Source organism: Penicillium verrucosum (genome assembly GCF_028828655.1).
Source record: "Penicillium verrucosum strain IBT 35672 chromosome Unknown utg000003l_segment0_segment0, whole genome shotgun sequence".
Taxonomy (NCBI): domain Eukaryota; kingdom Fungi; phylum Ascomycota; class Eurotiomycetes; order Eurotiales; family Aspergillaceae; genus Penicillium; species Penicillium verrucosum.
Genome location: NW_026643212.1, coordinates 2,090,431 through 2,102,664, shown reverse-complemented (window position 1 = coordinate 2,102,664; position 12,234 = coordinate 2,090,431). Strand labels below are relative to the sequence as shown.

The 12,234-nt window shown below is 47.4% G+C and overlaps 5 protein-coding genes across 5 annotated transcripts; 3 read left to right on the top strand and 2 right to left on the bottom strand.

Annotated features, from left to right (window-relative positions):
• Window positions 1–1,277: 1,277 nt before the first annotated feature.
• On the top strand, window positions 1,278–2,146 carry N7516_008475 (alpha/beta fold hydrolase; the record flags this gene model as incomplete). Its single annotated transcript, XM_057221194.1, has 2 exons — window positions 1,278–1,524; window positions 1,587–2,146. The coding sequence occupies 2 exons, from the start codon at window positions 1,278–1,280 to the stop codon at window positions 2,144–2,146; spliced, it is 807 nt and encodes a 268-aa protein (XP_057071466.1).
• Window positions 2,147–2,999: 853 nt separating this feature from the next.
• Window positions 3,000–4,028, bottom strand: N7516_008474 (NAD(P)-dependent oxidoreductase; the record flags this gene model as incomplete). Its single annotated transcript, XM_057221193.1, has 2 exons — window positions 3,000–3,325; window positions 3,386–4,028. The coding sequence occupies 2 exons, from the start codon at window positions 4,026–4,028 to the stop codon at window positions 3,000–3,002; spliced, it is 969 nt and encodes a 322-aa protein (XP_057071465.1).
• A 697-nt stretch (window positions 4,029–4,725) lies between these two features.
• On the top strand, window positions 4,726–5,482 carry N7516_008473 (uncharacterized protein; the record flags this gene model as incomplete). The annotated part of the gene is made up of 3 exons (XM_057221192.1): window positions 4,726–4,857; window positions 4,918–5,167; window positions 5,214–5,482. 3 exons carry the CDS (start codon window positions 4,726–4,728, stop codon window positions 5,480–5,482), a joined length of 651 nt encoding a protein of 216 aa, XP_057071464.1.
• Window positions 5,483–6,086: 604 nt separating this feature from the next.
• On the top strand, window positions 6,087–8,807 carry N7516_008472 (uncharacterized protein; the record flags this gene model as incomplete). Its single annotated transcript, XM_057221191.1, has 5 exons — window positions 6,087–6,876; window positions 6,947–7,512; window positions 7,570–7,757; window positions 7,825–7,859; window positions 7,942–8,807. 5 exons carry the CDS (start codon window positions 6,087–6,089, stop codon window positions 8,805–8,807), a joined length of 2,445 nt encoding a protein of 814 aa, XP_057071463.1.
• Window positions 8,808–9,190: 383 nt separating this feature from the next.
• Window positions 9,191–10,642, bottom strand: N7516_008471 (metal-dependent hydrolase family protein; the record flags this gene model as incomplete). The annotated part of the gene is made up of 1 exon (XM_057221190.1): window positions 9,191–10,642. The coding sequence occupies one exon, from the start codon at window positions 10,640–10,642 to the stop codon at window positions 9,191–9,193; it is 1,452 nt and encodes a 483-aa protein (XP_057071462.1).
• Between the last annotated feature and the right edge of the window lie 1,592 nt (window positions 10,643–12,234).

Below are 12,234 nucleotides of genomic sequence, written 5' to 3'. Positions count from 1 at the left end.
CGCGGCCCTAAGAACCCGGAACTCCTTCTAACCTTTGTGCTATAACGAGGCAAAAGGACGCGTAGAGTCACCTACCGCCTCCGCCTCTAATCCTTAGAATAGGTACTAATACGTCGCTATTACCCTTCGTAGTAGGTATCGGGGCTATAAATACCGAAGCCGACCGATAGAGGAACGATAGACGCGAAGTCCTAAATACCCTTATAAAAGCTATAAACTTCTTCGTAGGCGCCTATAGTTAAGGCCTATAACTAATGCGAACTTAGCTAGGGACTCTACGATAGTATCCTAAACTATATTAATCTTATCGGTTTTATCGACACCGGTAGAGATTACTACCTAATCCGCGCTAAGAGCAACCCGATAACTACCTCGACGAAATCTTTTTTAAAGGGGGTCTCTTAGGCGGGTATTGTGACGGTGCCATGAATGAGGTAGTCCCCCGCCCTTTTACGGGCAAGGGTTCCGGCCCCCCAATCTGGCGATTCTGGAGAGTCTGGAGAGGACGGGAAGGCACTGGCGCAGGCACTTGAATATATTCCGCTGGCAATTACTCAGGCGGGGTCCCTATCACATGTCAACTATCCTTCGAGCAAATCCGCCATGACCGGCCGGCGGCGACGGATTTACTGGCGTTAATGAGCATGTTTGATCGGTAGGGGATCTCAGAAGGGGTCCGTGCCGATGGGGATGGGCTCCAGTTTGAAGATGCAGTGGCGCCATTGATCAGTTATTCGCTTGTTCGGGTCGAACTTGAAACAGCGTCATTTAATATGCACCGACTCGTGCAGGTATTGGTCCGGACATGGCTAGAGATCCACCTCGCGAGCCATCATAACACAGATGTTTCCCAATGGACAGTTCGAGAGCTGGGCTGAATGTCAAAGGCTGCTTCTGGATGCGAAAGAGGTAATGAAGCGACTATTTGAGGATATGATGCAGTAGTTACGTAGATATATTCTACTGTTAGTTGTTTGCTCCGCTTTTCTTTCTTTCTTTCTTTCTTTCTTTCTTTTCTTCTCAGTAAACCCCCGGAAAAGTCCGAACTATGGCCGGCAAGAAGCCGTTTGTTAAGGGGATAATTTACACAAAGAATCGCAATGTTGCCGTGCTTGACAATTTCCCATCTCTAGTATCCTGTAAGATTGCAGGCGGTGCTTGCTATAATAAATTCCCTTGCATGGACGTTTCTGCTTTGTTTCCTTTCCTAATTTTCTCTCAGTGGGCCTCATTCATCTCATAAGCGTGTACGCTGAATTTTGTTCTTATTGTGAAACATGGCACCCCCTTTGTCGTACGGAACAGTCTCGACTAAGGCTGGGCAACTTTACTATGAGCAGGAAGGAAACCATTCGGGTCCAACCATTCTGTTCATCCACGGCCTTGGAGGAACTGTGAACCTGTACCAGCCTTTGATGGTGTCATTATGTGACTTCAATATTGTTCGCTTTGATTGGGCTGGGCATGGACGGAGTGCGGTTCCAAAGTCTACAAGTATCGACAGCTATGTTGATGATGTCCTTGGTTAGTATTGCCTGAAAATGTCCCGTTTCGCTAATTAGGCCGTGTGCCAACGTGCTCCAAAGCAATCATCACGCACCTTTCTTTAAAACATGTGACCGTGGTCGCCCACTCGCTTGGAGGCTTGGTGGCAATGAACCTAGCTGCAAAGCACCCGGAGCATGTTGATTCGCTCGTTCTATTCGGGCCTTTGAGACCGCCGCCGGAGTTTGGTCGACAAGGCGCGGCGGCGCGAGCCGACGCCGTCCGTCGTTATGGCATGACTGAAGTGGTTGACACTGTCCTCGGAAATTCCTTTCCGCCTGGATTTTTGACCAGTAAGCCTGAGGTTGCAGCGCTGGGTCGCGAGCTACTATGCCGACAACCGCCGGAGGGCTATGCACTGGCCTGCTTGGCCCTCTCAAATTCTGTTGAGCCACAGTGGGATGCCATCAGGGCACCCACAACCATTGTTAGCGGCAACTTAGACAAGGTCTCGAGGCCGGAGATCTGCTCTTCTATAAAGCAGGCACTGGAGCCGAGTTGTGCTGTGAGTTTCATATCTTGGGATGGCGTGGGGCATTGGTATCCGCTGGAGAGACCAACGGGGTGCGCGGAGATAATTCGCAGCGCCGTACATAGTTAGTTTGTGTTATGGTAGCCTGGCTAATGCCTGGTTTGTCAGGTGTCAGGCCTCCATTGTTTGCTAGCTAACTAGTGAGTATATTAGCTAGCCTCTGTCAGTCAGAGAATCAATCTCACTTCCTTCTCTCTCTCTCCCCTTCTGGTTTCGGCCAGATCAGTTTGCCGGAATAGATGAGAAGCAGAGACAAATTAGTCTACATTTCTTTTTAAAAAAATAAACAAAAAGGAAGTAGCGTTGAGTGCAAGGTATGCACCTACTTGTTGGTTCAAACTATAATATATCTCTATGATTTGCGGAGCCATATTTCAAAGCCGCCCTTGAAGGAGACTGGAGGTGAATCATCATTATATGTATAGCCAAAGATACAGGTAGGATCAAGTGAGGAGCAGGTACATGCTATAGCCTACGTTATACTACGTATCAGGGCAAGCTTATGCAGATCAGCTAGAGTCGTGCTTGGCAGCAAGTGTTCTATTTTTACCGAACCATAGAAAACCATAGATATGCCTACCACCACCGTAGCTAGCGTTTTATTTGTTTCTGTGCTTTTCTTTCTTTTCGATTATGACAGCACTATGGTGAAAGTTTGTAGAATACTTTCGTTGCTAAACAAGTATTTTGAAGTACCATGTTCCGTAAAGACCACTCTTTGTACTTAGTGAAGTTTAACTCATTTATATCGAAAATTTGTACTTGAATGGTATACCAAGGATTGAAAAATCACTCAAAAGAAGACACAAATATCTCACAATTGCAGTAACTGAATAATAGTATCAGAATTGAGCGCCTAATGTAGTGATCAACTAGTCATAGGATGTGGCCTATTCTGCGTTCTTTCGGGAAGCCTGAAAGCCTAGGAATCCTTCGTCGCATTCGCCTTAGAACCATGTGGTGGGGTAGTCCCTTGTTCTTTGAACGGCTCAAGGCCGGCAGTTACGCGCATACCAGCTGAGCATGAACTCCAATCAAGAGTTGAACCACCAAGAGCCTTTGCCGTTGTAAGATGATTCCAGGCTTGATCGATGATAGGGGTTGGTGTACTGGATTCAGCCCCCATCCGTCTGATGAAAGACGCATCTTTCATTCCACCATCTATCTTGAAGCCCATTTCTCCTTCGAAGGATCCATCTCGGATCTTCTTCCCGTAATTGATCCAGGCAGGAGCGGGAAACCACGCTTCTATTCTCATAGTTAGTAAGCGAACAACCTGATAAAAGCAATAGGCCTGTTCTCACGTACCGATAAACTGATAAAGAACACCAGCGTCGAAGCCATTTTTCTCGGCCAATGTGAAAGTTTCGGAAAGGAGTTCAATAGTTCCAAGAATGCAGGTGTTGCCAAGAAGCTTCAGCAACACTCCTTTGCTAGCTTCTAAGCCCACATCCATAAACGCTTTCGCAATAGCAGGGACAATGTAGCCCTTCACAGTATCTTTGGCTCCTGGGTCACCACTCAAGACCACGAGTAGCCCTGCTGCCTGTGCTGCTGCTGGAGGTCCAAACACAGGACATGACAGATAGTAAACACCCGCCTGAGAAGCCTCCTTCTGCAAAGCCGAAGCCGTTAAAGGGTACAATGTAGAATGATCCACAACAATGGTGCCCTTCGCACCTGAGCTGCGGAAGCACTGTCGGAATAGACAAAGAGCGACTTCGTCATTTGCCAGACAAGTATGAACAATGTCGCAATTCTCAATTATCTCTTCCGGAGTTTCAGCCATCTCACACCTCACTCCACGCGCAACCTGAGCAGCTTTTCCTCTGGTCCGGTTCCACAACTTAACTGGCGGAAAACCGTGGTGTTCGGCGTAGTTTGACAGATTCATCGCAATCTGGGAACCCATGTTTCCCAGACCGAGGATTCCAAATTGAGTAGAGTCCATTTTGCGGTAGATAGAGATGAGTGAAATTGAAAGACCTTAGCTGCACAGGGAAAGATTTTCTATACCTTGGCTGTATGGCTGGCATGTGTGCCCGATTTTATACTTGAAGCGATAAACAAAGCTTAGCTAAGTACGAACGCGGAAAACAAGACGTCGTGCCCTGCCGGTATTTCTCGGTTCTAGCCTTGCGCTTAAATGCCGGTACAGAAACTGGGAAGTTGTAAGTGGAAACTGCGGCATTTGTGCTTCCACTTATAGGTCATGGCACTTCACCGCATTCTAGACCGCTATCATAGGGGTTTCAGACAGAAGATTCAATTAGAAACACGACGTCCGCTACTCTTCAAGAGTTGTTAGGTCATTGAGTGTATGAAGGCGTTTTCACTTCCTATTTGTCTGTAAGTCTCAGAATTAATTGTCACCTCCAGATGTTCCTAATACCCGGCTAACCGGCTACTCGGTTTCCTATTTCAGTGCCTTACCTGGTATACAATACGCTTTAAGCTACATTTAGAGTTGTCCGGCATGTCTCCGTTCGACCTTTCCTTTTCAACTAACCCCGCTATGTGGAGACCACGGCATCTATCCGGTAAACCCGGTGCCTCTTCCTCCAATTTGTAACCGGCCAGCAGTATAAAAAGACCGTTGACTGTAAATGCTTTATGCACTACAGGTACTCGAGATTTGGCACGTCATAATGAATGGATTTGAACAGCTTGTGGTGGAGCTTGAGGGACTCGGAATGATTTCTGCGTCCCCGCGTTCGCTAAATTTAAATCTGCGACATGCACTAAGGGACTTCGCACAGTCAGAGGGTTTTGAATTCCAGGTATGATTCGTATTGCTTTTTTTAGAGATATTTAATTTAACACTCACGTTTCTCCGGTAGCACGATAACGTGGGAAATATATATCTTACCCGGCCAGGTACCGATCCCAACCTGCCATCACTAGGCCTAGCCTTTGCTGTTGACAACCCAGACGGGTTTGTGGCACGACGCGGTGCAATTAAAACATTTTTAAGTCTCCAGAAACAAACGACAATGCCATGTGGTATTTCTCTGTTCGGGTTCTCTTCCCTTGGTGGAGGGGACATAGGATATCAAGTGTGGAGTGGAACGGCCACTGCTCAAGACGCGCGTGAGCGATATCCTTGTTTAAAAGACTTTGCGATGTTCCCCCCCAGTCAACCACTACCCGTTTTCTGCTGTTATTAGCATTGCCAAAGTTTCAAATGTGCCCACAAGCTATTGTGGAGATCTTGCCGCGGAGCATCATATGCGAGTCGTGCTGAGTTCATTCGGTCTGGAAGCTGTGCCAATCAATTTGAATATGCAGATTTCAACTCGTGCGCCTGGATTGCTCGTTCATGGTCCAGCTGCTGTGACGGTGGCTTCTGCATTTGTGCTGTCATACAGTGAATATGTTGCTGGCATGTTCGATAATTTTGATTGATCTTGTTATTTGGAAGCCATAACTACACATAAATTTGTACCATATAATTTACAGCTAAATGGGGACCTACGAAACAGAAACAACATAAGCTCAGGTTCGCGCATGTCCATATGTTCCCATTCCAGTTACCCATCTTTCATTTAAGCTGGCTTGTTATGTGGATCGAGGAAGCTACATTTGTTGTTGGGACCTTTTATATCCATTCAGTGAAGAGGACCATAGATGTATCATCAGCAAAGTATTATCAACGCCCAAAGGGAACCGAGCCTATTCCTGACCTATTTTGTCTAGGCCTCTCTACCTGATTGCCTTTAGTTCCCTGCCCAGGTGGTTTCATGATGACCCTCCAAAAAGCCGCAGTGCGGGGATTCATAGGGCTGCTGGTGATCACCGCCACCCCGCACTTAAATGGCTCATTTCTGTCCACTTGGTTAGTTTTCGGAAGTTTGGTACTTGTTGGGACGCACTAAAATCCTGACAAAAGCAAAGATGGAGTGATCCGCTAACTCCCCGCTCTCGTGATACATCTGCTCTCAGGACTTCTGCGACTTCTCTTTCTAAGCATAATCGCTGTAAAACAGCCAGACGGAAGTGTACTGTTAAAATGTCCGACGCTGTAGCTGGCCAACCTGCAGAGCAATTAATGGAGGAGCCACCGGTATCGATTCAAAATCGTCGGAAAGAGAAAGCACCACACCGCCGTTACGGCTTCGCGTGCTCGAGCTGCAGAAAGCGCAAGGCCAAATGTAGTGGCGAATTTCCTTCCTGCAATGCGTGCACCTTGCGAAGGGAAAGATGTTCATATGAAAAGTTGTGTGTCCAATTCTTGATACAAACCACTACTAACGAAAATCACCACAGGCCATCAGTTGCGTATACTGTCGCGATTCAGAATCAGCTCAAAGCGTACCAAGCTCGCTTTGAGGAGCTCCGAAATGCTTCTACATCTGAAAGAGAATTTTTACTTGACCAGCCTGTGATTGCTAACAACCCTGGCCGATCACTGTCAAGAGATTCGCCTATGGATGAAGAAATCATCGAAAACGACCGTGATAAAGCTCCCGAGGAGAGACTAAACGAGCTCCCAGCAGGAAGTATTGACCCCTATTCGGAAGCATCTGTTGACAGTACGGGTCGGGTTTGTTTCTACGGCCCTACTAGCTTGTACCATGTCGAACCCCAGTCTGAAGATACGTTAGAGCTGTCGGTGGAAACTCACAATCAAATTGATGAGCCGGGGTTTCCGAAGACAGATTTTCCAGCCGCACCGATTGGATCTGCCGAGAACTTCATCGCGTCAGAAATATCATCGGATCTACAGAACGAGCTTTTGGGGGTCTACTGGTGCTTCCCTCATCATTTTCATTTGGTTCTCTGTAAAAGCGTGTTTTTAAGTATGTGTGTTAACCTGAAGGTTTTTTTTTTCGAGGCACTGACGGTCATCAGGAGATCTACCCGTATTAGGGCATTATGCGACACCATTCCTACTGAGTACTGTACTAGCTCAGGCCGCGCGATATTCTGATCATCCGGATGCTACGCAGGTTGGAAACCACTTCGCAAGCCGTGCTTTGCAACTGTTACCAAAAGAAATCGATCGTGGCAGTAGTTTCACAGCGATACAAGGCCTACTGATCCTTTCATCACGAGAGTGTGCCTGTGGCCGAATCTCACAAGGCTGGCTTTTCTCAGGAATAGCGTTCCGGATGATGCGCGATTTGGGGTTGCATGTATCTCAAAAGAAACTTGGCCCCCTTGCTCGCCAGTACACCAAAGAGCACTTGTCCCTACGCCAGCAACTCTTCTGGAGCTGTTACACATGGGACAAATCAATGAGTCTCTGTCTTGGGCGAGCGCCAATTATTCACGACTATATCGAGATACCTACTCCAGACTGTTTGGTCGATGGAAGGGAAACTGATCAAGAGCCGTGGAAACCACCTAGCGAAGAGAGACACGGCCCTCCGGGTCTGATCACTCAACCAACGCTAAGTGCGGCACGGTTTGCAGCTTACTGTGAGCTTTATGTGGTAGGCTACACGGGAATGTGGTTGGAGAAATTGGACTAACTCTAAATAACTCTTAAGATTGTTTCCGACATACTGGACATGTTATACCTAAGACCTCGAAATACCCAGCGACCTCAACTGCTGGGATACCTCGACACTACGTTGCAGAAATTACGAAATTGGTCCTCCAAATTACCAGACGGGCTTCTCATACAGCATGAAACCGGTGCTGCTACATGCCCCCCGTCACACATCCTTTTGTTAAAGTATGTAACTCGAGCCAAGGGGGACAAGTTTAGATAGGGCCTTATAGTTGACGAAAAATCCCCCTAGTCTTGTCCATCAGGCAACAATCATACTGCTTTGTCGTAAGTTTGGAACCCAGCACTATTCGACAAGATACATTTCGGGCTTGTTGGACATCCCCATTGCTAATAGCATTGTTACTAGGACCGTACCAGAGTGTCTGTACTCGAGCCATGGAGTTGTGTATCAAGTCGGCCAAAATGATTGACACGCTTTTCACCATGCACATGCGACGCTTTGGATTTCGCTATCTGACCTACCTTCAATCATACACTTTATTCGTTGCATGTACAATCAACGTTGTCGACTTATATGAAAACCGCGCACCTTCAAGTGCGGCCAGCGCGGGGCAAACAAGTGTGACAGGTGCAAAATTTGATAAGCAACTCGCAGATGAAGCAAGCAGCAGACTTGCTTTTGGGTTGAAAATGCTTCGGCAAGCTTGGAGCACACCATCCGCTGCTCGGAGTGCGAATGTTCTAGAACATCTTCTTCAGAGGACTTTTCATAGTCCGCGATCTTCTACAATGGAGGATATGCCCGAGGCTGACCGTCAATATGGGTACGTCTCTCATTCGACCCCATCACCCGCCGACAATGCTCAACGACGTGTCGTAGGGGCAGAGGCAGACACGGAAAAAAGAGTGGCTTTGGCACATGCCGCAAAGGATACAGATGGGGAGGACAGGCAAAACCTGGCTTTTCCTTATCACAGTTGCTCAGCTTATGCAACTTCAATGGGCCCTATGGTGGAAAATTCTAGGATGGACGCTCCAGTGGGTGATGCGAACAATTTGGGGCCGCTGGGGTCGTTGATTTCTGAAATGCCGGATAGCTCTGCCACTTATTATCCAAGGAGTGAAGACCTTACAGGGGCTGTTGAAACTCCTATGCACTGGCTTACTGAGAACATGCATGACGACGGGAGCTGGATGCTGATGATGGATATTGGGAGTCATAATGCACCCGTTACGGATTATTGGATAGCACCCGAAAGTGGCAATGATTGAGGAACCATTTGTATAAAATCCCATGGTTTATTGGTTACTTGCAAGTCTAGTTTCCTGAATCTCGAGTATCAAAGGGGTAACAGTATCAGGTAACAAGGATACAACACAATTAGTAGAACGCTCCCTTTGAAATGGGAGGCAAAAAAGGTTTTAACTGTCCTTAATATAAACCGTACATTTTTTTTTTAGTTACAATTTCAGCCATTAGCATCAAAGAGGGAAATAAAAGCCAGTTCGGAGATGCCATAGCAACATAATCCATATCTCGCAGCAAGGTCGAAAGGAGAGTATCAATGCTCCGAAAATCGCAGCTTACTTATAGTGTCCAGGTTTCACGACATCACACCCACTGAAACAATCCATGCGAAGTAGTGTGGGGGTTCCTATCGTCCATTGACAGGTGCATCATGCAGTTTCAAAACCTCATCCGGGAAAACCTTGGCCTTCATTTCGCCGCTGAGTACGCTCTTTTCAAGGCGTATAATTTTGGATGAGCAGGCGAACTCGGCTCTATGCTCGCTGTTCTTGTGGACATGACCATTGATGACGATAGCATGTATGTTCTTGGTGTCCTGTAACAAGCTCAGATCTTCAAGGGGATCACCATCGACCAATATAAGATCGGCGTAATATCCAGGAAGAACTTTGCCCAAGACATCTGGATGACCCATGATTTCACCACCCCATGCCGTTGCTGCAATGATACTTTCCATAGGCGTGAACCCAAACATGTTGACGAAATGGACCAAGTCTCGAGAGTAAGTACCATGTGGGGCCCAGGCGAAGCCATAGTCACCTCCTGGCAGAATGCGAATGCCTTTGGCGTGCATTTTCTGCATGGTCTCCGCGGCGATTTCAACTTCGCGCTTTAGACCTTTCTTGATAGCCATATCGATAGTCAAACCGTAAGGTGTAGCTTCACCACTTGCACTTGCCCAAGGAAAGTTGATCGCAGGAGAAATGAAAACACGATCTTTCATACCAGCAACCATTTTTATCGCTTCGTCATCTGCGAAGGAAGCGTGGTAAATGACGTCAACGCCGGCACGGCAACATTTTTTCACGGATTCATTTGATCTTGCGTGTGCGCAAACGCGTTTACCGCGACCGTGTGCTTCCTCCACAGCCGCAGTAGTTTCCTCCTGCGTGATATAGGTAGTCTCCGCACGCATAGTGTCATGGAATTCATCTCCTGTCATGCTTATTTTAAGATTGTCGGCTCCGAGGTAGCAGAATTCGCGAACAGCGCGGCGCATTCCATCCACTCCATCTGCAAATTTTGTCACCTTTGGGACAATGGCTCCGCCGGTTGTCGAGATCTCTTGACCATTTGCCAAAATACGTGGGCCTTCTATCATGCCGGACTGGACAGCAGCCTTAACAACAATATCAAGGCGCGGCTGCGCAGCGGCAGCACCAAAGCACATCGTGTAGCCACAGTCGAGGTACATTTTGGCCGAGTTTGCCGTATGAAGAACATGTTCTTCGATAGGAAGACTCGTGAGACCTTCCATTGTAGGGGAGTTGTTCCAGCTGAGATGGGTGTGGGAATCACAGAGACCAGACATCAATGTTTTCTTTCCTCGGCCATCAATGACCAGGGTATCTTCATGGCGGAGAAGAGACTCATCAATTTTGCCCACATGGGAGATGAGTTCCCCATCTACAAGAACGTCGCCAAGGTAAGGGTCTCTCCCAGTTGAGTCCAGAATCTTAACATTTTTGAATAAGATCTTTGCTGGATCTTGGGATTTGCGATTTTTCAGTGTAATATCCGCGGGAATCGGTCGGCCGTTAGGGTCACCAGAGGACGGAAGGTGAGTAGGAAGAGGCATTTCTTTGTTTTAACCGCAGTGAGGTGAACACGTGTCCTTCGAGGGTAAATAAAGATGAGGATGGCGATACTGGGATCGGTAGTTTGGAGCACCGGTTTATTCTGAGACTTCTAGACGGATGGGAGATGAGATTGCTTTTATACACCGAAAGGCCTGTCAACTCAAGAAGAATGGCGGACTTCGACTCGGACGTCGTTCTTCGAATGGAATCTCCTAATTGAAACCGCTATGATGGAGGTCCTGGTTGTCCAAAATGCGGGGAAATAGGTATGTCCTGCTTAGCTCGGCGTTATGCCGCGCAGCCAAACACCTTCGAACTCGCTAAGCGTCTCATTATGGTCTGGAGATGGAGTAAGACCAGCGCTTTGCGGGGTCGCTAGGCCTGTAGGCTATTGCCGCTCCTGTTTGCCTGCCGACAGCTCCGTAAAGTTGCAGCGGAGAGATGCCGTCGTTTCCCAAAACCAGGGTGGCATACCGCCTTCGCACAGTCCTTCGTCCGGGGGAAATGGACAATTGAAAAATGAAAAAAAAAACGAAGGTATAGTGACATAAACACACAAATCTCTTTTTTGACGATGATGAATTCGTTTGCCCGATGTATCTCGCTCTATATACATGCTGCAATGCGGGAGCGCTCTCAGCACCATCAGGCCTGCTGACATCTTACAGGGCAGTTGCCGACTCACTGAACGAATAGTTTTGTTGGTTGCAGCGCAATTCCCTGATTGGCCGCCCAAGAACATATGTAAACAGGGCAAAATAAACAAAAGAACAGAATGAAATCTGTCGGAATCAAATCCAGTGTCGGATATGGATTATCTGAATTGCCGATGGTTTGGCATTAATCAGCCTGCCTCCATAACGTAACGTAACTTAATCCACGGTCGAGCCGGTCACCTATCCCCATGAGAAAATTTTGAATTGGGATATCTTAACCAAAACACCTAAGTTGAATTAAATATAGCGATTTTTACATGAATTGATCCTGTGGCTGCATCCACTACCCCTTGGCTGAGTCCCCGTTGCCTGTTGATCTTGCTGAATCGCCAAATGGCCCTGCCCTGGCGACACTCAACTGGCTGATTTAGCTGCTGAACTAGCTGTAGGCCTTCTTCAACCGATAGACCTCCCTAAGTGGTATCTGCCGATTCGACGCTGTGCGTTTCTGGCGTTTTCTTGTGCTAGTAGCGCTGCGTTATGCACCGTCTCGGCGCATCCTTTGATAATCTGATCTAGCATGGTTTTTGACGGGGTAGGAGGGCTGTTTGAGTGTAAAGGCGGTTTGCTGAACTCTGGTGTTAGGTTATAACGAGTAACTGGTACAGTCTGGATGGATGGATGGATGCTTTCATTTACCCTGACACCTCGCACTAAAGCGATATGCAGGCTACCTACAACTATATATCTTCCCTTGTATCTCTCCATGTATCTCTATTGCACATGATCCCATCTCTTACGGGTGAACTTTGAGCCCCGCCTAGGGGCCGTTTGCCTTTGCTTCTGTCCTTGCGGTCCCCTTGGTCCGCGGCTACGAAACCTTTGAGATGGTTCGCAATATTAGAGAAATATACCCTAATATAATTATCCAATTT